Raw genomic sequence first — 26,489 nt, 5'->3', positions numbered from 1 at the left:
TTTCTGTGGATGTGAATGATTGATATTTAAAATGAAAAATGTATTGCATTAACTTCTTCATACGCAACTTCAAGTTCATATGCAGAAATGGTTTTATCGCAGTGCAATGAGTAAAATTGTACTGCTCAGAAGTTATGTTATATATTAGGTAGGCTTGCGAATCTTTATCATTAAAATACATGCAAATAAGACAAAAGTTGGCATATAGTTAGTTGGATTAATACAATGTAAAATTAAAGCTCACGTCATTTATTTTGGAGATGATTTGATGAGAACTGGTAATTTAAGTAAACAGTTTAAGTGCTCTTCTGAAAATCTTTTTTCTGTTTTTTTCATACGGTCTCTATTTAATCTCGTTGCTGACTTGGAGAAACAACTGACAAACCTCAGTTTTTTTTGGCAACTTGCGTTCACATGTGGCTCCCGGCAAGATTTTCACAGTCCAATCAAAATTAAAATGCATCCTAGATGAATGTCCTGTTTTACTTCCATTATGGAGGTAAGATGTTTGACCAAGAGACCATTAGATCAAAAAATCTATTTCCTCGAGGGCCACCATTTTATAAAAAAAAATCACTTTCGAGTGATAAATTTCATTAGTCTTTCCCACACACGTACACACTTTAACCCAGTCACATTAAGCAGGACAGGTTTAGACCTGTGCTCACTACGACCGCAGCACCAGCCAATTATAAGTCAGGGAGGCATGGATGCTGGAGTTTGTCGCCTAGCAACCGGCCAGGAGCGTAACGTAGGAGGCAGCAGTGAAGCCGGCTCGATCTGGCATCGTCTGTCCCTCTGTGCCACCAGCCAATTACGGCTCATACTGGCAGGGGAGGATGCAGTTGCCTGGCAACCAGGATGTTACATGATACATGTATGTACAAGTAGATATCTGTGCATGCATGATAGAAAGCGCACGGACAAGGCTAGCGGTGTAAGCCGAAACCAGCGGCGATACCGAGGAATCATTCCCAATTATAGAGTCCCATTCGGAGACGCACCAGTTGCCTGGCAACTCCCCACCCCCATCACACATACACGCACTCGCTCTCTCCATCTCTCTCTCCGAGCAGCCTTACAGGTGCCTGAGTCTCAGTTAATTACATTTTCTCAGTTAAACTGGAGACAGGGAGAGTCATTATGAGCTCGGGAGCTGATGCCCGCAACCGGCGAAAAGCCATTTTCTGCCCATCACCGCTCTCCAAGTTTTCCAAATCAGACTTTGTTATAATGGATCTTAAAGCGAGAGGCAAAGTGGAAATGATTGTCACAAGTTTCCTCTCTTCACCTCCTCCCGAAAACTGTCTTATCTCATTCGCCATTCATAAAACGCTCCAGAGGGCAATGTCATTTCCATTCACTCCTTTCATTTTCTTTACAAATCTCAATTGCAGGGTTTTTCGAGGTAATAACGCCTCAAAAATAGGATTTCGCTAATTGCAAATAAACTGGTGAATCTTTTCGCCGTCGGAAATGACAGTGCTTGCTTTATTCGTTGACAAACGCAACATGGAAATTGCTGGAGAAGATTATGGCAAATATTGATCCTATTTTAGTACCAATGAGAGGGCAATGAACAGGGAGGTTTAAGTCTTTTTGTATATTCATGTAGATTTTTGAGTAAATAAACACGTTTCTACAAACATTAAAATAAGAGACATATAGGAATTGTGTTCAGAGAATGTATCTTGAATAGATGTTGCTTACCCGCTGTATTTAGTTTCTTGCCCTTTTGAATTCGACTTACGCTTACATGACTTGTTGTGCATTTAATCTATGGATTTTATCAGTATGTGTGTTCGCTGGAAATCGAACCCATGACCTTTACGGTGCACAAGCAATGTTCCACCAATTGAGCCACTTGGTTTCCACCTGCTAAAAGTCCTTTTTCCAGTCTAATCCTCACGTCATAATAAATATACCTAAAATATTTTTGAATGTGTCACACGGGAGCCGTTAGCATGCGGTATGTTTAAGTTCTGAGCGCTGGGGATCCGCTCCGGTGCGTTAACTGGCGTAGAGCAGACGTAGGGAAATATACGGGCGAATACGTCTCATTCCGGCCAGTCTATCCATCATGGAGCAGTTATTCACTCGCCGGACAGCTTCGAGACAGCAGTCTGAGTGCTTTTGGATTGAGATCGAAGAGACAGAGAATTATTGCCGTTTCCCGCACCGTTCGGATTTGCTGAGAAAGTACTGTTGCAACCTTGAGAAAATGTTTGCAAGCGAGCGATGTGACAGGCAGGCTGCCATGATGACGGAAAAGTGCCATTAATTATTTCAGGTTTTCGGTTATTGTGTGAAGTATGATACAGAAAACGACGAATGAATGTGGCCGGACTGGCCGAGTTTTTCTGGCCGGTATATATATTATATATATATATAAGTGTCTTAAAAGCTGAGGTAGGTCATTTTTTTGTTATTAGAATACTTCATTGTATACCAGCTTAATATGCAGTGACAATTATTAATTTTGATTCCCTTTTTTGGGGGGAAAAATAACTGAGCAATTATTTTTATGTGTATTTTAAAAATATAAATCGTAACATAACTTTCTGAGGTCTGACCACGGTGCGGGCACCGCAAACTCTTTATTTTTTGATCACTCCGCAAAGACACTTCACTCTTATGATTACTCTGCCTATTTTTAGACAAACAGATATGATATACATCATTTAAAACATTAAAGTGTCTTATTTTAAAAAGACAAAACGCAACTGGAGCTTGTTTATGCATTTTATATTTTACTAGCCAAGAATCACGAATCGTATCATTTAGAAAATATTATCACAACCTCCCTAAAAAAGTCATGTGTTTTGACACATCAATCCATTTCTCCATATAGTGGACTTTAGTGGACAATTTACAGTTTCAATGCAGCTTCAAAAGGGCCCAAAACGATCCCAACCGAGGCATAACGGTCTTATCTAGCGAAAAAAATCATCATTTTTGCCAAAAGAAATAAAAATATTTACCTTTAAACCACAACTCGTTTTGCACTAGCCGTGTGACGCACCAGCATGACCTTAACTCTTTCACCGCCATCGTTTTTAAAAAAAAGTTGCCAGCCAGCGCCAGCGTTTTTCATGATTTTCACAAAAGTTTAATGCCTTACAGAAAATGTTCTTCTTCAAATATATAAACATACAATATACCAAATGAAAGAACAGACCCTCTGCTTTCAAACTAAAAAAATGTTTCATCCTACCTTCAGTAGTTCTTTTGTAATCAGCTTTTGAATATGGGTAGGTTTCTGCAAAAACACCACATTTTGAGCAAAAAGCAGAGATAATTCCAATTTTGTGACGGACTTTTCATAGAGATCCCATTCAGAGCGATCTTTAAAACAGACACGGACATGCAGCAGCTTGACATAGGGCAATACTTCCGGTTTTAAAAAGTTGCGGAAGGGCGCCACCTAGTGGATAATAGCGGTGTTGCGGAAAGACGGAAATACTCGTCATTGGCGGGGAAGCGTTTTCTCTTGATTGACGAGATATCTCGTCAATGGCGGGGAAAGAGTTAAGGGACAGGACACACCAAAGCTTTTTTTCACGGCTCAAAAAATGCATGAAGGACGCTGAATGCCAGCTGTTTTTTCAGCTGAGCGTCATCTTTCTTCAGCTGAGCGCCAGCTTTCTTCAGCTTTGGTAGATGTGATACTTCAGCTGTGAGCTGGTTGGTTGTTGTGATACTTGTCCCGCCCCTCCTCCACCGTGATTGGACGGCCGTGTGAGAACTGACATTGACGAGCAGAGCTTTTCACCCAAAACCTCCATCTATTGGCTCGTTTAAAAAACACCGGGCTTCCATTGGAAACAACTGAAAACATGTGCCGGGCGTGGGCGTAAAAGCTTTTGTGTGCACGCCCCCTAAGTATTCACGTAGAAAGGTCACACATTACATATGTGAAATGCACACTTGCAGACCATTTTAAACAATAAACTGACACAAAGACATTAATTAGTATCATTTTACATACTACAATGTCGGAATAGTTCTCTTTCTCCACACTTTTAAACACTGGAGCGGTAGTTACGCATACGTCATGCGTGACCTTTCGATGTGATTACGTAATACGTAAGGTCACGCTGCCGCCCCACAAGGCTAATGCAAGATGAGAAGTTGTGGTTTAAACATACATATATATATATATATTTCTTTTTTTTTTTTGGGTAAAAATTACGATCATTTCTCTAGATAAGACCCTCATGCCTCCTTTGGGATCGTTTAGAGTACTTTGAAGCTGCATTGACACTGTAAACTGTTGAGGTCCACAAAAGTCCACTATATGGAGAAAAATCCTGGAATGTTTTCCTCAAAAACTCAATTTCTTCTCATTGAACAAAAAAAGACATAAACATCTTGGATGAAATGGGAGTGAGTAAATTATCAGTATTTTAATGAAAGTGGAATAATCCTTTAAAGGACAAGTTTGGTATTTTACACTTAAAGCCCTGTTTTCAGATTGTTTATGGTGAAATAGAACCGATTTGACTGAAATTTCGACATATGCGGCTGCCCCGAGAATTTTCGGGTGTTTGTGTTTCACCTCCCACCTCTACAATGGGTTTATAGGTGCACAGGAACAATCCTTTCTAAAGTGCATTAAACTTTCGTTTACAAAGATGTGAAACTCAGCGAGTGGTCAGGGGTGTTCACTGAATCGGTGCAAAAGATGCTTTCCAACAGGTGTTTTAGCATTTGTTGTAAACCTGTGGACCTATTTTTCCAAACGCCTCACACCCGTACATTCCTCCGCTGAGAGCTTGAATAATAGACACTCCAGCCCAGGTGGTGGCGCTAATCCACCTTTGCCAATTGCAAGAATAGAAACAAAGTTCCCGGCGCGGAGTAATACCGTACCTTACAGCACATCTAATACAAGTCAATGGAGTTGGCAAAAACTACGATAAAACAGCTGCTGGAAAGCATCTTTTGCAGCGATTTTTGTGTGAGAATATCAGTGAACACCCCTGACCACTCGGTGAGTTTCACGTCTTTGTAAACGAAAGTTTAATGCATTTTAGGAAGGATTGTTCCAGTGCACCTATAAACCCATTGTAGAGGTGGGAGGTGAAACACAAACACCCGAAAATTCTCGGGGCAGCCGCATATGTCGACATTTCAGTCAAAACCGTTCTATTTCAGCATAAACAATCTGAAAACAGGGCTTTAAGTGTAAAATACCGAACTTGTCCTTTAAAATTAAGGTTTGTTTAAATCCCCAAACCAAACCATGAGCGACACTAGTGATGCTTCCCTTCCAACTCCAATTAGCGTTTTCTAGACTTTCAATAAATCTAAACTGTCTGTCTGATGTGTATATTTGCGACAACACTTCAGCACAACACTTCAATACTTGTGTAAATCAGGCTCATGGGATGCAAATGTGTCAAGCGTAACAAAAACAGATTTTAGACGTGTAGCAATAAAAGTTTGAGGCTTTTTAAAAAGAGATATTTCTATGTAAATCAGAAATAGTTTCAAACTGACTTTTTTAATTGAAGGAACTAGATTTGGTTTTATACATTAGGTCTACATTTCAGTCGGCATGCCTTGATTATTCATTTTCTTTTACATGTTACCAATTAAAATACATTTGCCAGTAAAAATATATATTGCCATCTGTATGTGGTTACCTGTGTGTGTCCTCTGGTGTGCCTTCAAGTGTGAGCTTTTAGTATAGACCTTCCGACAGCCATTGAACTGGCAGCGATGGACTCTCTTCTTGTTTTCCGCCATCTCACCAGCTCCTATGGAGCAGGTCCCCCCCTGTTCCCCATCGCTCTGCGCCCCACTGTTTCCATTCTGCGGAGAGAGCGGTACAGGATGGGCCGCCACCAGCTTGGCGGTGCTCAAGCCCACCTTTCGGGCAACCAGCTTGAGCGTGAGGGTCCCGTCGGGTGAGGCACTGAGGGTATGGGTGGGTTTGACCAGGTGACGACCCAGTTCCGGGGATGAGGGTGGTGTTAGAGACGTGACGGCGTTCAGCTGGGCAGCGTTGACCCCTAAGGTGATATCTGGAGATGTCACTTTAGCGGAGGAGGAAGAGATGGGTTCTTTACGTGGAGTAAGATGAGAAGGAGGTGGGCTAGGAGGCTCGTTCAGGCTGGGTAGGACAGGGTCTAACAGATCTTCCTCGCTGTCTTCCTTCATAAATGACGGGGTGAGGAGGTCGTCTAGTTCCTCGTCGAAGAGATCGGAGAACCTCTTTGGTTCCGTCTGAAGGTAGCGCTCCAACTCCAAACACGTCTACGGAAAAAGATACGGTTTGAATGTTCAAATGTTTCACTTTTCTTAAAGGGGAAATTACACAAGACTTTTTTTTAAGATGTCAAAAAAATCTTTGGTAACCCAAGAGTACATATGTGAAGTTCTAGCTCAAAATAACATATACATAATTTATTATAACATGTTAAAATTGCCACTTTGTAGGTGTGAGAAAAAATGGGTGTGTCCTTTTAAAATTCAAATGAGCTGATCTCTGCACTAAATGTCAGTGCCGTGGTTGGATAGTGCAGATTAAGAGGCGGTATTATCCCGTTCTGACATCACAAGGGGAGCCAAATTTGAATGACCTATTTTTTACATGCTTGCAGAGAATGGTTTACCAAAACTAAGTTATCGGGTTAATCTTTTTCACATTTTCTAGGTTGATACAAGCACTGGGCACCCAATTATAGCACTTAAGAATGCAAAAACTCAGATTTTCATTATATGTCCCCCTTAAATGTAAAGACATGCATTGTGCTAATTGGACTAATTGGTCAAACACAAATTTGTCATGAATGACGCCCATATGTGAGCCTGGACTATAAAACAGTAATAAGGGTCAATTTAAGTGATGCACCGATGTATCGGCCACCGATATTTATCGGCCGATTTTAGATGAATTTGAAACCATCGGCATATCGGCAATAGCACGAGAAAGGCCGATACCGATTGTTTATTAATTAACTGCATAAAGAAATCCATTATATGTAAAAAATGAATTGATGTTGTTAATAAAATAAATGCTGAATAGCAAAAACCACCTTTGAAGGTTGTCATGCTGTCTTATTATTTTTGTTTTAGCTTAATTTGTGCCTCTCTTATTATGTTGGTCAGTTGAATGTTAATTAGATCCAATCCATGTTCAGTAAAAATAATTTGATGCAGAAATAAACTAGCTAATAGACCAACTGTATAATATTGTATACAAGTGTTTAATATCGGTATCGGCATTGGTATCGGCCAGAAGTTGTCTGTTCGGAATCGGCCCAAAAAAATCCTATCGGTGCATCCCTAGTCAATTTTTTTATTAGATTTAGATATAATAAGTAAACTTTCTATTGATGTATGGTTTGTTAGGATAGGACAATATTTGGAAGAGATACAACTACAGTATTTGAAAATTTGAAATCTGAAGGTGCAAAAAACTCAAAATCGCAATCAAAGTTGTCCAAATGAAGTCCATACCAACAAATATTACTAATGATAAATGCATTTTTATATATTAATGGTAGGAAATTGACAAAATATCTTCATAGAACATGATCTTTATTTAATATCCTAATGATGAAAAATCAGTAATTTTGACCCATACTATGCATGTTGGCTATTGCTACAAATATACCTGTGCGACTCACAAATGTCAAAATCTATACATCAAAATTGAAAACGTTTAAGTTGATTTATACAAATAACCCCATTATATCCGGTAGTCGATCAGTGTTTTTGGTCCTTTGTTTCTTTACAGTCTGTGGCTATTTAACTAAATGAACAAGCAATTAAAAAGAAAGATAAAATCGTTCTGCCCATTCTGCCTTGTTAGCGCTTCATGTAAAGAAATGCAATTTTGTTTTCACAGTAATCTCTTTCTGGACAGTTAACTGGCTACTGAGAGCGAGACTGCATATCATTTGCTTCAGCAGGTCTTCAGAAATAGATGGTTGCACTGTGATTGATTGCACAAGCCAGACTCGAGCTCTCTGGAGCTGAAGAAACAGACCTGCCCTGAATTGCTTGTTAAGAGTGCTTTATGTGGAGCAATACTGGCTCTTCAAACAGAACGAGAGAGAGAGAGAGAAAGAAAGAGAGAGAGACATCAGATTTGGATTATTCCATTTCGGATGGCTATAGTTACAGAATTGCATGCAGAATAACAGCGTAAACATAATATGATTATGTGTTTATGTCATGAAAGCTGAGATTACCACATGTTGTTTAAAGGCTTATAACATATATTTTTCTTGCTGTTAATTTAAATCGCCTGAGAAATGTCATAGAGTGCCCATTCGTTGACTAGAGGTCATTTTGATTCTCTTTATAATATGTATTATTTATGCTTTGATCATGCCATTAACATGCAGTACTGTGCAAAAGTTTTAAACCAATACGTCACCATTAGATTTGTCATTTTTACAGTAGTAAAAGGACCATATATGGGTCACAAAAACAGTCATAAGGGTCAGTGTTTTTAAATTGAGATTTATACACCATCCGAAAGCTTAATAAACAAGCTTTCCATTGATGTATGATGTTTGTTAGGATAGGACAATATTTCACCAAGGTACAGCTATTTGAAAATCTGGAATCTGAGGGTGCAAAAAAATTTAAATATTGAGAAAATTGCCTTTTAAAGTTGTCCAAATGAGATCCTTAGCAACACATATTACTAATTATAAATATTTTTTTACTATATTTACTATAGGAAATAAAAAAATCTTCATAAAACATGACCTTTATTAACACTGTAATGATTTTTGATGATTTAAAAACCGATAATGTTGACCAATAAAATTTATTGTTTACTATTGCTACAACCGTGTGACTTATGACCCACTGTAAAAAGTAAAAATTGTTAAACAAAAAAAATTATTGAAAATTACTTCAATTGGTATCGACCCCCAAAGGTGACATTGGAGTAAAAAAATCAAAAGTTTAGTTACATGTGCTCACGCGAAACTTTCATGTGTTCACGCGAAGCCTTCATGTGCAGAATTTTTTTTTTAAGTAAAGTTTTACGTGAGCATGCGATAGTTTCACATGAGCACGCGATAGTTTCACGTGAGCACGCGATAGTGTCACGTGAGCACGCGATAGTTTCACGTGCGCACGCGAAAGTTTCACGTGAGCACGCGAAAGTTTCACGTGAGCACGCGAAACTAAACTCGATAGTTTCACGTGAGCATGCGAAAGTTTCACGTGAGCACGCGAAAGTTTCAAGTGAGCAGGCGAAAGTTTCAAGTGAGCACGCGATAGGTTCACGTGAGCACGCGATACACTCAAAAAAATGATTCAAGCCCTTCTTAGAAATGACACATTAAAATTGTGTTCAATTAATTAAAAATACCTCATTAAAAGCAAAAAGTATATATATTTAATTAGTCTAACACAAAAAGAATATGTACTATAATTTATTGATTTCTTTTTAATTGCGTTAACACAATTAGTTTGAGTTTGGGTTCTGGAAAAAGAATTTCCCAGCATGCTTTGCATGCAACTGCTTTTGGAGAGTAATTTTGTTAATTTAGTGTTATTTTATGCATTTTTAGGTAAAGAGAAAGACTTAATAGTGTTTAATGTCCGTTTATCTTATTGATTTAGAAGCGTTTGTGTTATATTTTTTTCAAATTGTTTGGTTACCATCGTGCAGAAGAGTGGCGCTTGTGGTTAGGTTGTGGATGCGACGTATATCTCTCAATGAGCACTAACTGTGTTAATGCCAGTTTGGAGATCAGTCTCTTCTCACTTGCTCATCCAAAGTATCATATGTTATTATTATTGGCATGCAACATGTGCTTATGCTAATTAGTATGATATAAAAACGTTTTATATAAAATAACAGAATTGAGTTATTCAGACTACACTACATTGTGTTACTCAAACTATGCTAAATTGAGTTATTCAGACTACACTAAATTGAGTTGAGGCAACTAATTGAGTATTGCCATTTACTTTAAATTGAGTTGGACTAACTCAATATATTTTTATTGTGTAAAGCAGTTTTTTATGAGTTAGGGGTACACATTCATATTGGATGGAAATCCTGCCCACAATTTTATTGAGTTAATCCAATGAATAATTTTTTTGAGTGTAGGTTCACGTGAGCACGCGATAGTTTCACGTGAGCGCGCGATAGTTTCACGTGCGCACGTGAAACTAAACTTTATTTAATTTTTGCTCCATGTACCCTTAGGGGCTCCGTAAATTGGTAACACCTAAAAGTTCACGTTTTTTTCAAACTATTTTTCTCACTTTAAACAAAAAATTAATCTTGAAAATGTTTAAATATTTTAGGTGTTACCAACTCAAATCATTTAAAAAATATTTGTACCCCTCACCAAGTAAGAACATTTAAGTTGAAAAAAAAAACCCTCAAGATTTTAGTTGTTACCAATTGAAAGTTAATCCAATTTTTACTTTTTACAGTGAGTCATAAGTCACATTTGACTTAATAAGTATATTTGTAGCAACAGCCAACAATACAATGTATGGGGCAACATTATCAATTTTTAAATGATCAAAAATCATTAGGTTATTAATAAAGATGTTTATTTTTTAGTTCCTATTGTAAATATATTTTAAAAAGTATTTATAAGTGGTAATATGTGTTGCCAAGGACTTCATTTGGACAACTTTAAACTAGGGCTGTCAAAATTAACGCGTTAATAACGCGTTAACGCAAATTCATTTTAACGCCACTAATTTTATTAACGAGATTAACGCAACGCGCAATTTCTGTTTGACCCTTGGTCCAGCCCATACAGTTGAATGAACAGAGACGCAGACAAATGTGACTCTCTCTAAATGAGTAAAAGGTTTTCATAGAAATAAGAACATTAAGCAAATCGTCTACCAAATCCAATGCTCTAAATGCTCGTTGGACATCTGATATGATCTTTATTTATACGTCTGAGAGGTGTAACGTTACCGTCCTCCTAATGCTTAATCTAATACAAAGATGCGGCTCAATTCATTTTGGTTTCGCTTTTATGCATGACTTAGAAAATAGACTGCAGGACTTGCTTGATGTTAAAAGAGTCATTAAGAGAGATAAAGTTCGGTACCTGATTAATGTTAAAGAGTTATTAAGAGCGACAAGACTCAAAAGCAATCCCCTCACGCTGACTGACTGATATCTGAAGCGCGTGCACACAGACGCGCGAGTGCGCGACCCGGATATATAGACATCTACACAAAATTACAGTTTTACAAATATCTGTTTTGATAAGAATTCACGCAGGTAGGCTCTATAATCTGTTATGTTTTAAGTAAATGTTTGGTTAACTGTTGGGTAAAACTATCTGATGTGTAACATTATATTAGATCACTTAGATTTTAAGCAGTCTGTCTCAATGTCAATCAAACAAAAGGAAAAAAAGTTGAACATACATTGATGATGTTTTTGCTTTGTGTGTGCTAAATCTATTAGTTTTATCAGTGATTTTAAGGTATTGATGTGGTAATATAATGTATGGATGTGGAAATGTTTGTGGTAATTTGACTCTTTCAACTTCAAACACGTGTAGTTCTGTCATATTTTGTTATATTTCAACAAATCATGCATTGTTCTATGTTTTAATAGAGAATGTCAAAATATGAACAACTATTTTTTTTAAATTTGCTAATTCCGACTCATATACAAAACAATGGCTGGTGATTCTGTTAAAATGTAAACAGGCTGTTGTTAACATACATTTGCATAAAGCATCTATATATGTATATATGATTAGAATATTAAAAACCTGAAAAGTGTTAAATTAGGGTAAATTTAGAATGGATAAAAATGTGCGATTAATTTGCGATTAATCACAGTTAACTCATGAAATCATGCGATTAATCTAGATTAATTTTTTTAATCTATTGACAGCCCTACTTTAAACTAATATTTTTTACTTTTTAAGTAAAAGTTGGATGTTTTTTTGGTGGCTTTGTGGTCCTGGGTCACATATACTTCTTAGTCTGTTCATTATAAAACAGGCAGAAAATACAGGAAATTTGTATGTAATATTAAAAACCTCTTAAACATATATTAAATGAAATCTTAATTTCTAATCTAATGACTTCAGTCTCATCAAAAGAGTTCAAGATGTTGCCACTTTGTTCCGGGTTTTTAAAATTGCGTGTACATTATTCCTGTATTTTCAGCTTGTATCGTAACAAAGAAAAGGAAAAATGAATATGTATGATCATTAAAACTTTGCTAAACAAAACAAATGGTGGTGGCCTAAGACTTTTGCACAATACTGTATGCATTATAAAATGCTGCTTTGCTCCTATTGGTTTTTCATTAGAGGGCTAAAGCAGTCGCATGAGGAGCTCAAGGTCCATTCGATCCGCTACTGGCCGCGTCACATAATTTTGATCCATGGTACAAGTAACCACATTCATATTTTTGGATTTGGCTGATGCTTTCATACGAATTGATTTCGAGTGCATTACAATGTATACATTTCATCTGCAAGGGATCGAAGCCATAACCTTTGCACTCTTACGCAATGCTCCACCTAATGAGCTACATCAACACTCCAACCAGATTAACACTACTGCAAAACTTCATCTTGTTGTCTCTTTTAATAGCTGTTTTACACATCTATTTGTGCAAAAGCAATAACAGTAAGATAAAACGTTATGCCAATTTTTATTATGTGTGATGTTTTTCATTACGTGACCCACACCTTTTACAAATGATAAAAAGCAGTAACCCATCTCATCTCAGACAAACTGGCCTCTGGCTATAAATGTCTCTGGTTTGAATCATGACGGTGGATCGTCGCCGCTTCTGTTGCTAGGCAATATTGTTTCCTTGTCATTTTATGAAAAGAACATGTGCTGTTTTCTCTGCGTTTAAAGCATTTTAATGTCAGCGTTGAACTCGAAGGTTTCGTGAGAGTCAGGTAGCGGAGTAAGCTAAATTTGTATTACCCGAGACGTCACTCAGCATTTAGTCCTACGAATATCTAAACGCTTTAAAGCGTGTGACATTTATCACCAACAGAAATGTTCAATATTGATCTTATTAGTGCACCAGTACAGCTCCAAACCATATGGTGGAGAAATCTCAGTGAACTCTTTTAAAACAAAAATATTTGTATTTCTATAAATCTTTTACAGAAACATGAGCGTCTTCTCTCCGTGTCCTGACCTGACAGGCAATTATTCACTTTAATGAAGCAGTGATGTTGAGTGTGTGCATGTTTCTGAACTAAATCCCGACCAATGACATTTAAAAGCTTTCACTCAGCACGCCAGGAGTGTGCCGTACGGGACCTTTGGACACACGTCGACACGGCAGGGATTGATTTTGTACCGTGCTCCAGGGTTCAGCGGTCCAGCGTGTCATGCCCGCCCATGTTAAACCATCACACGTATGACAGAAACCCAAGCAGACAGGGTTCTAGAGTGCAGACGGGATGCGACAGACAGAAAGGTGCAAGTATGTGTGCGCTTGTGTCGGTGAAAGGGATAGATTTTTTAGGAGACCTGCGGCCATGTTTTTTTTCCATTTCTCGTTTTTTTTGCTCATCACTCTTTCTCTCGCACCTCCCCCTCGTGGGCCCAGAGGCAGTGACATTCAGGGATATTATTACTTAAAATGGCAGCAATGCGTGTACTGCAGAGCTCGGGTCGCATTGAACGGCCCGATGCCAATCAGTTAGAAAACACGGCAATAAAAAGATTCTCTGCAGATTTGCAATCTCCGACAATTTGGATGTTTAATCAAAACTCAACGGCCCGCTTTTGTCATAAAATAGGCAATAAAAAGACAGAGCGTCATTCAGTTGCCCAACAGATGGCTTGAATTTCATGTCATATTCCCTGTGTGGGTCACACCTGATCTGCAAGAGGCTACAACATAAAACAAAGCACAAATTCCAACTCTCAAGGTCATTTACCGTCTTTTTAAATCCATCACTATTTGCTATTTACATGGATGATATGGGTTAATTATGAATGGGTAGCCACATACAAAAATCCCAAACATCTTTAGTGTAATGTAAACTTTTTAAGGTGAAACTACTGGACGCAAAATTTGATCAGATGAGCCATGTTTGAAGGTATTGCTTTTTTATCATATTACTAGCTGCATTTTCACAAAACTTTCAAGTTATTTTCTAAATGTCAACGAAAAATTGTCGCAAAATGACGGCGTTTCCATAAACCAATGTTATGCGACTAAAAAGTAATTGTCTCGCGATTAGTAATTATGACCATGGTGACGGGAGTGACTTTTTACGATGCCACGCTGGCCGAAATGCGGATGACATCAAAATATCGCAAGAGCGACTTGAAAGCATACATGGCAGTCAAATCCCGAATCGTTCTTGCGGTATTTTTATGTCATGCACTTGACATGATTAGTCGAACACACCTCTTCTGTCTAGTCCTCCAATCAAACATACAGTGCCATATTTAAAGAATGATAAGTGTGATTTTTATGCACGTACGCCCATCAGATGACCTCTGGTTTTGCGATATATTCCTTTTTTTTTTAATTGCCTTGAAAACCACCTCACCTGAGCGTAAAAACTTTTTTGCAATATATGGGAGTTTATGTGAAGTTGCTGTATTTCCATTGGGCGCATTTTCAATTCGCCATTTCAATTTGCGCAACTTCAAGGTTATAAAATGCAGCTATTGTTCAGTCCCTCCAGAAAAAACGCGATTATGCGATCGCATGATTTAACGCATAATCAGCCAAAGTCCGCATATTTATGCAGGGGGCGCATTTTTTCAAATACGCCGCACTTTCACAGCATAAATCGCAGATTTCTGTGCACTAAAATATGCCGAGCTTGCATGATTTAATAATCTGCATTTTCGTAGCAAAAATCACATATATCTTAGCAGAAAGTTGAAAAGTGTTGCATTTACCTCACATAAGCGCAGCCATGCCTTCTGTTGCCATGGGAACGTTTTGAAATGACGTGATTATGTGACGTGAACATTGAAAAGATAACAGTTTTTGCAAGTTCACACAGTTTTTGCAAGTTCTTGCAATTTTTGCAAGCTCCCGCAATTTTTGCAAGTTCCTGCAATTAAATATCCTGCATATTCCATCACATTTTTTAAGAAAACATGCTGCAAGATCAAAGATTTTTGCCCGCAACAATCACAAAAAACTCAGCGTTTTTCTGGAAGGACTGATTGTTTTATACAAAAGACACTTAAGCCCGTGTATTATTGTGATTATACCACAGTTACGGATTTTAAAAATAAAAACCTATAAAGGAATAATTTATTTATGTCGATTGCCACAAAAAGACATAATTTAATACCAACTAGGGCTGCACAATATATTGTTTCAATATCGACACCGCAATGTATGCATCTTCAATAGTTGCATCGCAGAACATGCATGGCATTTTTTCTGAAAGATTAATTAAACGGCAGAGAAAAATCAAAGATTCAATAACATTTCACCTTGCAAAAGACATTGTGATAACAAATAATATGCATCCTAAAGAATCTAGTCTCTTGACAAGAGGTATGTTATACCATCACGCAACTATTTTACTTGCGTTGCAATCACAGATGTAAACAAGAAATTCAAGGCAGAAGTAAATTCCTATCAAACAGTGCTTTTCAAGTAGTGTTGTGAAGTCATCCAGTATTTCTCATATTGCAATACGCATCGCAGATAAACAAAATAACGCAAGTCATCCCCCCCCTTTATGCAACAGAAAGGTTCTGTGGATGTTAAAGGTTCTCTATGGAACCATACAGTCCTTTATTTTTAAGATGGTATTAATAGTAAACAAAGATATAGAGATATAAATGTATAAATAAACTGATAAAATCAACTCCAAAGCAGATTTACACAGCGTGAAAATACAACAGTATCTGATGTCATTGTGCGCCGCAGCCGTGCGAGTGAAGACCCCCTGTCGGCATCTCGCACCACGTCGTGGAATGAGTGACTGTCAAACATTGTGAGGTTTAAACTGATAAAGTGAGTCATCTGTGACGTGCCCTGCAGCGAGCGCAGCTGAGAATATGAGAGCGAGAAACACAAGGCCCTTAACTGTCAGTCACGTAAGTACCCTTTTTTTCCGACGCCCGTCCATCTCTGCTGATTTGTGACCTGTTCCTTGCCGTGAGTGCGACGCCGATCTATTATCTGTAAAGGGGCAAACCTGGCACGGGATCAGTCGTTATGACAGCGACGTTGACACATCTGCCTCCTATAGTCGAACCCGCTGCGCAGTTATCTTTTCTGCATCTGTGCACCTGTGACAACACGTTACTTCCTCCTCTGTCCCAGCACGCCCTCTAGCCACCGAAACTCTGTCATGGCAGCGCCCCGACGTTTTACGGCCGCCATAAACCGAGCGATGGGTGAGCGTAATGTGAGATGGGTACTGCTCCCATTTTATTAAGTTTGATATAAGATAATCTGATTTGAAAAATGAGTTGAAGATACCCCCATACGATATTCCCCCCGTGCTCAGCGGGGATACCGTGCCAATTAGCATCGAAATGCAACTTCCCCGCAGTTGACAGAGAGCAAAGCTAATAAAACAAGCTGGTTATAAAAATGAATGAGGAGCCCTAGAAGAAACGCAGATCAAATGCAAACAGATGTTAAGCGAGTTGACAGAGAAATGCTCTATTAATTTTTGGGAGATGATTTAGCGTCACCCGTTCGAAGCCAAAGGCCGCTGGCAGCAGAAAGGCAACAAGCTCTCCGAAAACCGAGGAACAGGGTTATTTGTCAGGTCAGGTTGTTGATCGCCATGTCGGTACATTTGTCAAAAGTTCAGAGAGTGGAAAATATGCTGGCCTGTTTCTCTGCGGCAAGTACCTGTGCGCAATGGGTTTCCAATTTCAACAATGGGAAAATTTTGCACTGGGACATCTGAGGTCTCCCTATCGACCTCCGTTTAAGACCACGTGCACTTAAAGAGACATTGGCTATGCTTGCATATTGCACTGTACTGCCTATTCTTTAGGAATATGTGAAACAGTATCAAACATTTGAAAGGTAGCATGCTACGCTGTTGACCTCACCACACTGCATGCTTAATTCAGCATTCAATCAATTTTCATTTATGTATTAGGCATATGCATTCTTCTTAAGTAATTTATACCGCATTTAAGGGACAATATTGTAAATAAATTGCCGGTATGTGTGAGCCATATGAAAAATAATATTATTATTTTGCAAATTTAGCAAATGCATTGTGTATGTGGGATACAGGTTGCAAACTAATGAGAAATGATAAAAAGTGAGATATGCAAAGCAGGTGTAAATATGCATTTATTATTATTTTGTATATTTATTACAGCTTTTCAATGCTACAAAGTATTTAACCTTTAAAAGTCATTTTAATGATCATTTAAATAGAAAATTATACCAAACAATTTGGGCAAATTAGCTTCGGAGTTAAAAGTGATTAATGTACGCGTCTTCATTAATGTATGCTGCCAAAAAGAAGGCCAAGTTGGGTGAATTGCTTTGTGTCTAAGCATCGTCTGGTTGTTTACGGCACATTTAAAATGCATACATAGTTTTCTATTAGCTTAACTATTTTTGCAACACTTCTTGTTTTACTGTTTCCTTAGGATGAAGTGTTGATGATGCAACATTAGCTAGGTTTTCAACACACAGATTTTATGCACGTTTTGAAGTATCGCATAAGAAACGAGTGATGGAAACGCCAAATTTTGAATAAAAGTCCCTTAATTTCACAAAAAATGTTTTTACGATCAAATTTGCAGAATAAATTATATCGCAGCAAACATTAAACCCACGAAACTGACCATCTAGCTGTTTCCGCTGTCGTTGTCTTTACCATATATGGGGTTCGACGTCATCTCAATGCCCTTAAGGCTGATTTATAGTCGTGCGTAAGTTCTACGTAGCCTGACGTGCACCTTGCAAAATTTTTAACAGCGCATCTGTTTTACGCGGACCCCAAGTGCTGTGATTGGTCCACCAGAACCCCTCCCGTCAGGTAAAAAAACTGCGTCATACAGTAGGTATTTCCATTTGCGACGGTGAGAACAAAGATGAGCCAAGTTGAGAAGTGATTTAACTCAAATTGCAACAAAAGTCGCTGTTTATTTACTTCCATCATTGCTGGTCTTCTCAAATCATACACAACAAGTTGCTGTTTCTTCTTCGTTTGTAGGTTAACTTGCCAAGCTTCTTCTTCTTTGGCGGTCGTGCTGCTATTGTGGTTACACGCGTGAATACTGCCTACGGTGGTCTGCACGTATGTTTGCACATCAACGCGGACGCGGAACCTACGCTGTCACGGCTACGCCGTAGGACCTACGCACAACTATAACAAGCCCTTTACTGCTAGTGCCTGCATCAGAAATTCTGCATTTCTTCTTCTGTGCTCTCAGCATTCAGTTTGGCAATTACAAGCTGCGCTACTAGTAAATTTATAACTTGCCCAATTGTAACTAAATTCAGTCCTGTCTTCATTTTTTAAGCATGCTTTGTTTTAGTTACTGTTGGTCACAAAGTTCCCAATACGACCATTATTCGCTCAAACAACTTGATGGAAACGCACCTAATTGGCGTTTGTTTTTCTTTTTTGACTAATTTTGTAAAGATCCCCGTCACGTTTGGATTGTAACTAAATGCAGTCCTGTCTCCATTTTTTAAGTGTGCCTTGTTTTATTTACTGTTGGTAACGAAGTTCCCAATAACACCATCAAAGTGACGTCGGAATGACGTCTTTTTCATGTAAATTTTGGACGTCCGAATCCAGTCCATAAAAGGGGTTGTTTTGTAGCCCAGGCGACGTCTTTTTTTTGACGTGTTCTGCACGTCTAAATGTTTACATCCGTAGGACCTCCGTGTAAGGAAAAGAGACATGGACAAAGCAAAAAAGAGATGATTGTCTCTGCACTTCACCCATCCATTGCAACACCGAAACACTTCGGTCATTTCCTGCCGGCTGTAGGATTCGAACTATCGATCTCTGGGTTATAAACAAGTCTCGCTAACCACTCGGCCACACAGCCATATCTTAACATTGTATATAAGGCACACTTATTGCATTCATAGCATGAACTCAACATTATGAGAATAGGTAAGAATATTTTCATTTTAAATTGTTAGTATGGTCATATACTTTTAATATACCGAACTACACATTTAATTACAGATTTTTAATTGTACATTTAGATGAATTTGTATATAATTCAAGAGAGAAGAAAAAACAGTACTGTATAAATAATATAGACTATTCGTAAGTATTAATCATGTTGGTACAATAATGCTGATATTTGTAAATAAACACATTTTTATAGGCCTAATCATGTAATATGGGCCTGTCATAGACGTCCAAATGATGTCCAAAGAATTACCCAGTTCAAACGTCAAATGTTGCCCATAAATATGACGTCTAAGTAGGGTCATGGTTGGACGTCCAAAGAGTGGACCTAGTTTGGACGTCGAATAGATGTCCAGAATTGGTCATGCACCGACGGACCCAATATCGACATGATCTGCACGTCTATCCGACGTCCTGTGTTTAGTGTGCATACTGCTAGTTATTAGCCATAGCACACAACAAAGAACCCTGACCAAAAGAGCTATTTTGTTCTTTTAGATATACACATACTGACTCCAGATATCCACTTACTCCAATGACACCCTCCTGACGGATGGGCTCAGAAGTGAAACTCATCCAGCCCGTTCTCCGATCGGCCATTGATCTGTAATGTAAGACTTGGCTAAAGGGAGAGGGGGGCAACACAAATGACCACCTGCCGGTGCTTTGATTCAGGAGGGGACCGGCCAGCTGGCGGCACCCAGAGACACAATCCCCCTTCAGGCCGTGGACGATCGATAGGACGGGAATGATGGGGCCGGGCGTGATCTCATCAACACTGGCCCTCGCAACTCCCATTTACAGCCTCGCCAGGCGGCGCCTAAAAATAACCCACATCTCATCTGCGGTAAGCCTGCACACACACATTCACACGTAGTCTTAGGCAAACGCAGGAGATGCAGAAGTCAGACAACATTGATGTCAGGCTCCAATGTGGTTGAGAAAAAGGAGCATTTGAAATTAGCTTTAACTCTAATGGAACTTTTTTTAAATTTAGTTTTGAGTTGAACAAACTTCAGATGACCAGAAAAACATGCAAGATATCTTTAAGTTTATGTTACAGGAATAGTTTCTACTTTGCATGTAAGAACGCTCACATTATTTTAGCTGAATGCAGACTAATGCTTCCTGACATTTTTAAGTTACCGTAAAGGCAAAGCTTGGCCTTGTGAAATGTATCCGGTAGAGGCCTGTTGACGCAAGCATTAACAGCACCGTGTGCATTGGGGAGCAAAATAATGGCTGCAGATAAAGATGTAAATGTGTCCGTTGAGGACGTTTGTCATCTTGTTGATATATGAACCTGTCCTTTTCCAAACACAGCGTTTGGCATCACCGCATATATAACGGGAGTGGGAAGGGTAACGGCTTAATTAAGCATGCTTATTAGGCTACCTTTGCTTACGCGATCTGTTCGGTTACGGTTTTATCGGAGATGCTTGCCGCAGCTTGTTTAAAGGTGCTAGGGGTACGGTGTGCCCTGCGTTCGGAGTCTGATAACCAGGCGGCGACAATATAACAGATATGACATAACGGCATTTAAAAAATCACACTCGCGCAGAAGCCTGGCACATTTTTACAAGCCGTAGGCAAATAAAGCGCTCAGAGTGTTTGTGTCTCTCCTGAGCTTTAGCGCTAATCTTACGTTTGCGCTTAAGGGGGAAAGGCGGTGTAATTAGCAATAAACTGGCTCTCTGATGTACGTGGATCAATCAGCGCTAGACCATTTGAAGCTAGTTTTACTGTCGGAGGAAGGAACGCAATTAGGTATTCCCAACGCTACATGTTTTCAATATCAGTCAGTGAGACTTGAAGAAGCTGTAGTTTGGGGTCACGTCCATTGACCCCAATCTGACATGTTTTTAAAGGGCGTTTATGTAGGACATGTTTTTGCTTTCAAAGCAAGCACAGAGGTCTAGAAATGAGTTTTTCAGATCTGATTCATGTTTATTTAACAATTTTTAGCTAATAATAAAAGCAATTTAATATGTGACCATGCAGTGGCCAAAGGTGTTTGTCTTGTTTGAAAAGAGCAGAAAAAATCCAAACTCTTTTTATACTTTTACGTCCAGTTGTTTTTCCTTTTTTACCATGACAAAAAAAATTTAATAAAAATATTTGTTATATTTTAAATATGCAATGTTAAATGTCAAAATTTTAATTAGAACTGTATTCAGAACATTTACCCCCCCCAAAAAAAAAAGATATTGACGTATTTTCAGACTATTGTTTATGACTTTTTGTACCTTTAATATATTTAAAAAATAAAAACACAAATAAGGAATTTTTACCAGTTTTCTAGCGTTTTCAAGAAACCGCTAAACTTTGGGGTCTTTAACCTGGGACATAATTGTCATCTAAATCTTCCAGGTCAACGCAAATAAATTGCAGTAATTATAATTAGCATTTTTGTAAAATAAAGTTTTTATTTGTTTAAATTATTTTATTTAATAAGGATATTAACTAAAATAACTTTGTATTTGGTTTATCTGAAAACAAATACATAATTTTTTTGATTTGTTAAAAATACGGAGAAAAAATGGACGCAAAATCTTCCAGGTCATCGCAAATAAAATGCAATAATTATAATTAGCATTTTTGTAAAAAAAAGTTTTTATTTGTTTATTACATGTTTTTATTACATAAAATTATTTTATGTAATAAGCATATTAACTAAAATAACTTTGTATTTGGTTTATCTGAAAACAAATATATAAAAACTATTTTTTTTTAGAACTAAACTTTTTAGTTTTTTATTTATTTAAAGTTTTTATTTGTTTATTACATGTTTTTATTACATAAAATTATTTTATGTAATAAGCATATTAACTAAAATAACTTTGTATTTGGTTTATCTGAAAACAAATATATAAAAACTATTTTTTTTAGAACTAAACTTTTTAGTTTTTTATTTATTTGTTAAAAATACGCAGAAAAAAAGGACCCAAAGAACACTTCTTTTGATCATTGGCATATGTTTAGAAACTAGGTTATATAAACAGTAATTGTCTTAAAAGTTGTTAGTGGTAGCAGTTTCAATATAGAACAAATTAAATCACACAACTGCACAGAAAGAGTCTTCCCTGCCATTTTACTGTAGATGATATACAGTATTTAACTAAGGCAGAGCCCACTTCTGTGGCAGCAAGTCACCTCAATTCAACTACATACTAGCCATTCATCTGCCGTTTCAGCACAATGCACTGATAGTTATGTAGCGGTTTGCTGAAAACCCTGGGTTAGAGGTCACTGCATGGGTACAGACAGAGCCCCAGTCAGACACTTCATCAGCAAAACTATGTCAGGCGTGCAACTGCGCTTTGTGCACTCCGCGGCCCCAGCGCTCGCCGCATGCGTCAGGGCTATTGTGACTTTAATTGTCAGAGGGAGTTCATTTAAATATGAATTACTGTTGACATTTCCCTCCCAACGATTTGAGAGAGCTAAAAGGGAGTGAGTGCTGTATTAATCCACAAAAACTTTCGGAGGGCCAAATGAGAACGGAAATACTTAAATGTCAATCCAATATATTTTTTATTGATTTATACGCAGTGATGGTTCTTGAATGAAAATTAAGGAGATAATCCGAACGACAGTGCCAGGATCCACTATCTTGCTTTAACAGGATTTGGGAGTTTATGAGTTCATGGGTTGGCTTTATGGGTCGCAGTCTGGCAATGCTACTTAATCTTATCAAGATCCACCAATTTTCATTAAAAAGCATTAGGTCTCAGCGTGAGTCTATTCATAGAGGGTGAGTTTAAGGGGGTGTAGCTCATATTTAAATGAGGGTTAACAGCTTGTTAACATACAAGGGGATGGGGGGTCTGCCCTGAGGATGAGGCGACCTGTTGTGGCACGAGGCAGTGGGCCTAATCCTTATAATGAGAACAATGTAAGGACCAGGCCAGGGTCTTCAATGCTAAAGAGAAAATGGATGTATGTGGGATCTGTCTATCCATACATATCCTATCTAATCTATGTTTTAGTTATTAAACATATCAAGGTTATTGATGATAACCTTGATGATTGTATGTAGATAACAGTAAATCACAAAAAAATCACTCAAGCTGGGTTTTCACAGACTGGTCCTTGAATATTACGACACCAGTAATAAGGGTTACATCAGACTTCAAGCACCTTACCTGCATGAGACCATTGTAATTTAACCGTGTAGTGCAAATTTCAAGTGAGGACCCTTAGTTCTAACATGAAAATCGTCCCTGGTGCCCTCTCTTTTCGATTTGCATTACAAAGGCCAGGATCAAAGGGTTCGGGCTGGGTAAGCTTACAGTGAACATCCCTCTACAGCGGGTCATTGTGTTGTTATGCAGTGCACATTCGACACAGTGCAACAGGCCTGGTGTGAGGAGATTCCCAAAGCTCCTCTTATGCACCGGTGCACCCTTTAGCCTGGTCCAGTGTCTCACCAAAATACAATTTCATTTGGCAGTTTGGTTGCATGCAAGCCTTAAAATTGTCAGTAGCTCTGGCAGAGAAAACAAAATGTCTGGTCTAAAACTGAAGGTTGCCTAGTGTATTTGGACACGTTCAACGTTTTTAATGAATAGGCCGACAAGGTAACAAGATCGTAAGAGTCAGAAAGTCTAGAAAGTGTGTTGAGAAGATGCACCGATAGGGAATACAGTGCAAAGGTCTCTGTAAAGCATCTAATGTGCCCAAGATGTTTATTTATATCTTTTCCTTTAAGGCCAAAGTATGGTCCACTTTTTAGCATACTCAAGGGTCCACGTAAAATGCGCATGACGTAATTTTCGTCATCAGACTGAACGCACACCGCCGTACAGTCCTATTGAAATCCTGCGTACATTATATGTGTAGATCGCACATGCGTGTACAGGAGAATGTAGTATGTAGCCCATGAGATGCATTGCATTTTGTCGCAATGCGCATGCTTCGAACTTCTGTGTACCAAACGAGTCAAATAAACTATACTTTGCAAGGCTGTGCACGTACGTTCGCATACACGTAAAAAACAGACTATGGGCTTTAGTATGTCAGTATGAAATTTCAATTAAGTGATTTGTATACACAGTATTTGTATGAACAAAGTCATACAACAGACTGTATAGGTAGTGACACACCAAACCGATGCCAACAATAGCTGTGTCTCCATTGCAGATTTGCGCAAAACTTTAGCGTTATTTTCTAAATGTAGACAAAAAACTATTGCGAAACGATGGCGTATCCATTAACCGATGATATGCGATTAAAACGTAGTCATTCCAAAACATCACATTGAATGATGTTGGTAGGTTTACTAATATCACATCCACCACGCTACTAGGCACTATTTTTAACCGAAGGAGACGTAAAAGCATTAATGCCAAGGAAAGCCTCTTATACTTAGGAGCGTATAGGTGTTTCTTGGAGGTATAGTAGATTATTTAAATCAAAAGAAATGTATCCAAACATTATTGGCAAGGAAAGCCTGTTATACTTGGGAGCAGACATGAGGTGTTTTTGGGAGGTTTTAGTACATAACGCGTCATCTTCAAATAATAATTATGTGACTTTTTTGCATATGCAGTTTTGAGAAATACACCCTTTCCGGTTTTTTGCAATATAAGCCCGTTTTTGGAGTTTCCATTGTTCGTAATTTTAATTCGCAATGTCAATTTAAAGGGTAATAGAAAAGCTATTGTAGCGCATACTATAAAAAAGGTTATTCTATAAGATACCTTTATTTTTAGGATTGTATGTTGCACTGGAAATGGCTTGAAAGCATCTGCCCAATGCATAAAAAAGCATTAAAGACATCTACCAGTTGAGCTACAGGAATACGTTTGCACAATACTGTACCATACACCTTCTTCTCTCCTCAGTATTACATTATTCTGATCTATCGCATTACTGCACACACTGTGGGAATGTTGCCACAGCTAAACGCATTCCCTCTTACCGAGCAGTCGCATGCTTTTACACACACACACACACACACACACACACACATAAAACGAACAAATCCACTGAGCGTCTGCACCTTGAGCTGCCGTTTTCACGTTTATCCCACCATCTCAGGGATGCGCGACGGCCCCCACCTTCCCTTCGAAGGCAAGTTCATTGAGTTCAGTCCATTAAGACAGAGCCGCGCAGCCTACTTTCTGTGGCCATTTTGAATCGCCTCAGACGGGTTGTTTGCTGTCTAAATGCACATCGTAAAGCGAGAAAATCAGGGGCATGCTCATCTTTGGCCATTGAGAGTGCAAGCTTTAAAATCGACACGTTTACCCCCTTTTCTCCTGTATGTAATTAACACTCCAGCTAACAGGGGATTGTAAGTCATCTATTTGGATCACATATCTCTCCTATTGTTCTCGAGGCACACGGGACGTTCCGACCTCCAGGGAATGAGCCCGTGCCAAGAGCGAAAGCGAAACCATGGGATTTGAGACGGGGAGGACGATCTTTTCACACCTGCCGGAGTCTGACATTTCACATCTGCGAATCAAATGACTTATAATTGGATAAATGAGAAATAGATGCAACCAACCCATTTAAATGCATACACAGATTTCTAACATAAAGATGGTCTCTTTGACTGTTACACACTCCCACAGGTATTTCTAGCAAAGCGTCCCAAAATAACTTCCGACCCAAATAGCTCTCCCATGGTAAAACAAAGACAAACCTCCTTATGCCACAGGAACGGGTGGAAGTTTGCCGGGACTGCCTTTACTAAAGATTAATTAGTTAACACAAGTATAAAAATACCTGAAACACAATGAAGTTAAATCACTGCTACTGCTTTACAAGTATTCATACTGATGTGTTTTCCATTGGTTGATTGTAGATTTAAGCTTTGGATGAATATGATAGTTGAAGTTTAGATACACAATAGGGGTGGGCGATATGACCAAAAATCTAATATCAGGGAAGGATTCATTTTATATCATGATAACAAAATGTATCACGGTAGAGTTTTTTATCTTTTAATAAGGTTTTTATGTAATCTTATTAAAGGTAGAAAAGTGATTTAGTCAAGAGCAGTGAGAGATTTTCTCTCAGTGCTGTTTGATTAACATCAGTGACAAGAACAAAATTGGGTAACTTCCCCTTTAAGACCAAAGGCCGGGCCCAATATATTACAAATGCGGTTTCTTTTTCAGCTGTTTACTTTCTCTCAAGACCTAAATGGTTGTGTTTATAAGAATACTTGCAAAAATGGGAATTTTGATGCATATGTGTAAGGCCAATAAAGCGGCAAAAATGCTCACGAGCTTAAAGGGATAGTTCACCCAAAAATTTAAATAATGTCATTAATGACTCACCCTCATGTCTTTCCAAACTCATAAAACCTCCGTTCATCTTCCGAACACAGTTTAAGATGTTTTATATTTAGTTTGGGAGCTTGTTGAACATTCATTAAAAATCTATGTACGGTATACTGTCCATGTCCAG

The 26,489-nt window shown here is 38.3% G+C and overlaps 1 protein-coding gene across 2 annotated transcripts in view; it reads right to left on the bottom strand.

Annotated features, from left to right (window-relative positions):
- Positions 1-26,489, bottom strand: part of klf7a (Kruppel like factor 7a) — a 56,852-nt gene that overhangs the window by 17,647 nt on the left and 12,716 nt on the right. For both annotated transcript variants that reach the window (XM_055206127.2, XM_055206128.2), the window contains exon 2: positions 5,649-6,261. In XM_055206127.2, coding sequence (XP_055062102.2) covers positions 5,649-6,261 — 613 coding nt within the window. The remainder of the gene's footprint in view (positions 1-5,648; positions 6,262-26,489) is intronic.

The sequence above is a fragment of the Misgurnus anguillicaudatus genome, chromosome 3 (genome assembly GCF_027580225.2).
Source record: "Misgurnus anguillicaudatus chromosome 3, ASM2758022v2, whole genome shotgun sequence".
Classification (NCBI taxonomy): Eukaryota; Metazoa; Chordata; class Actinopteri; order Cypriniformes; family Cobitidae; genus Misgurnus; species Misgurnus anguillicaudatus.
This window is presented reverse-complemented; position numbering and strand designations above follow the sequence as displayed.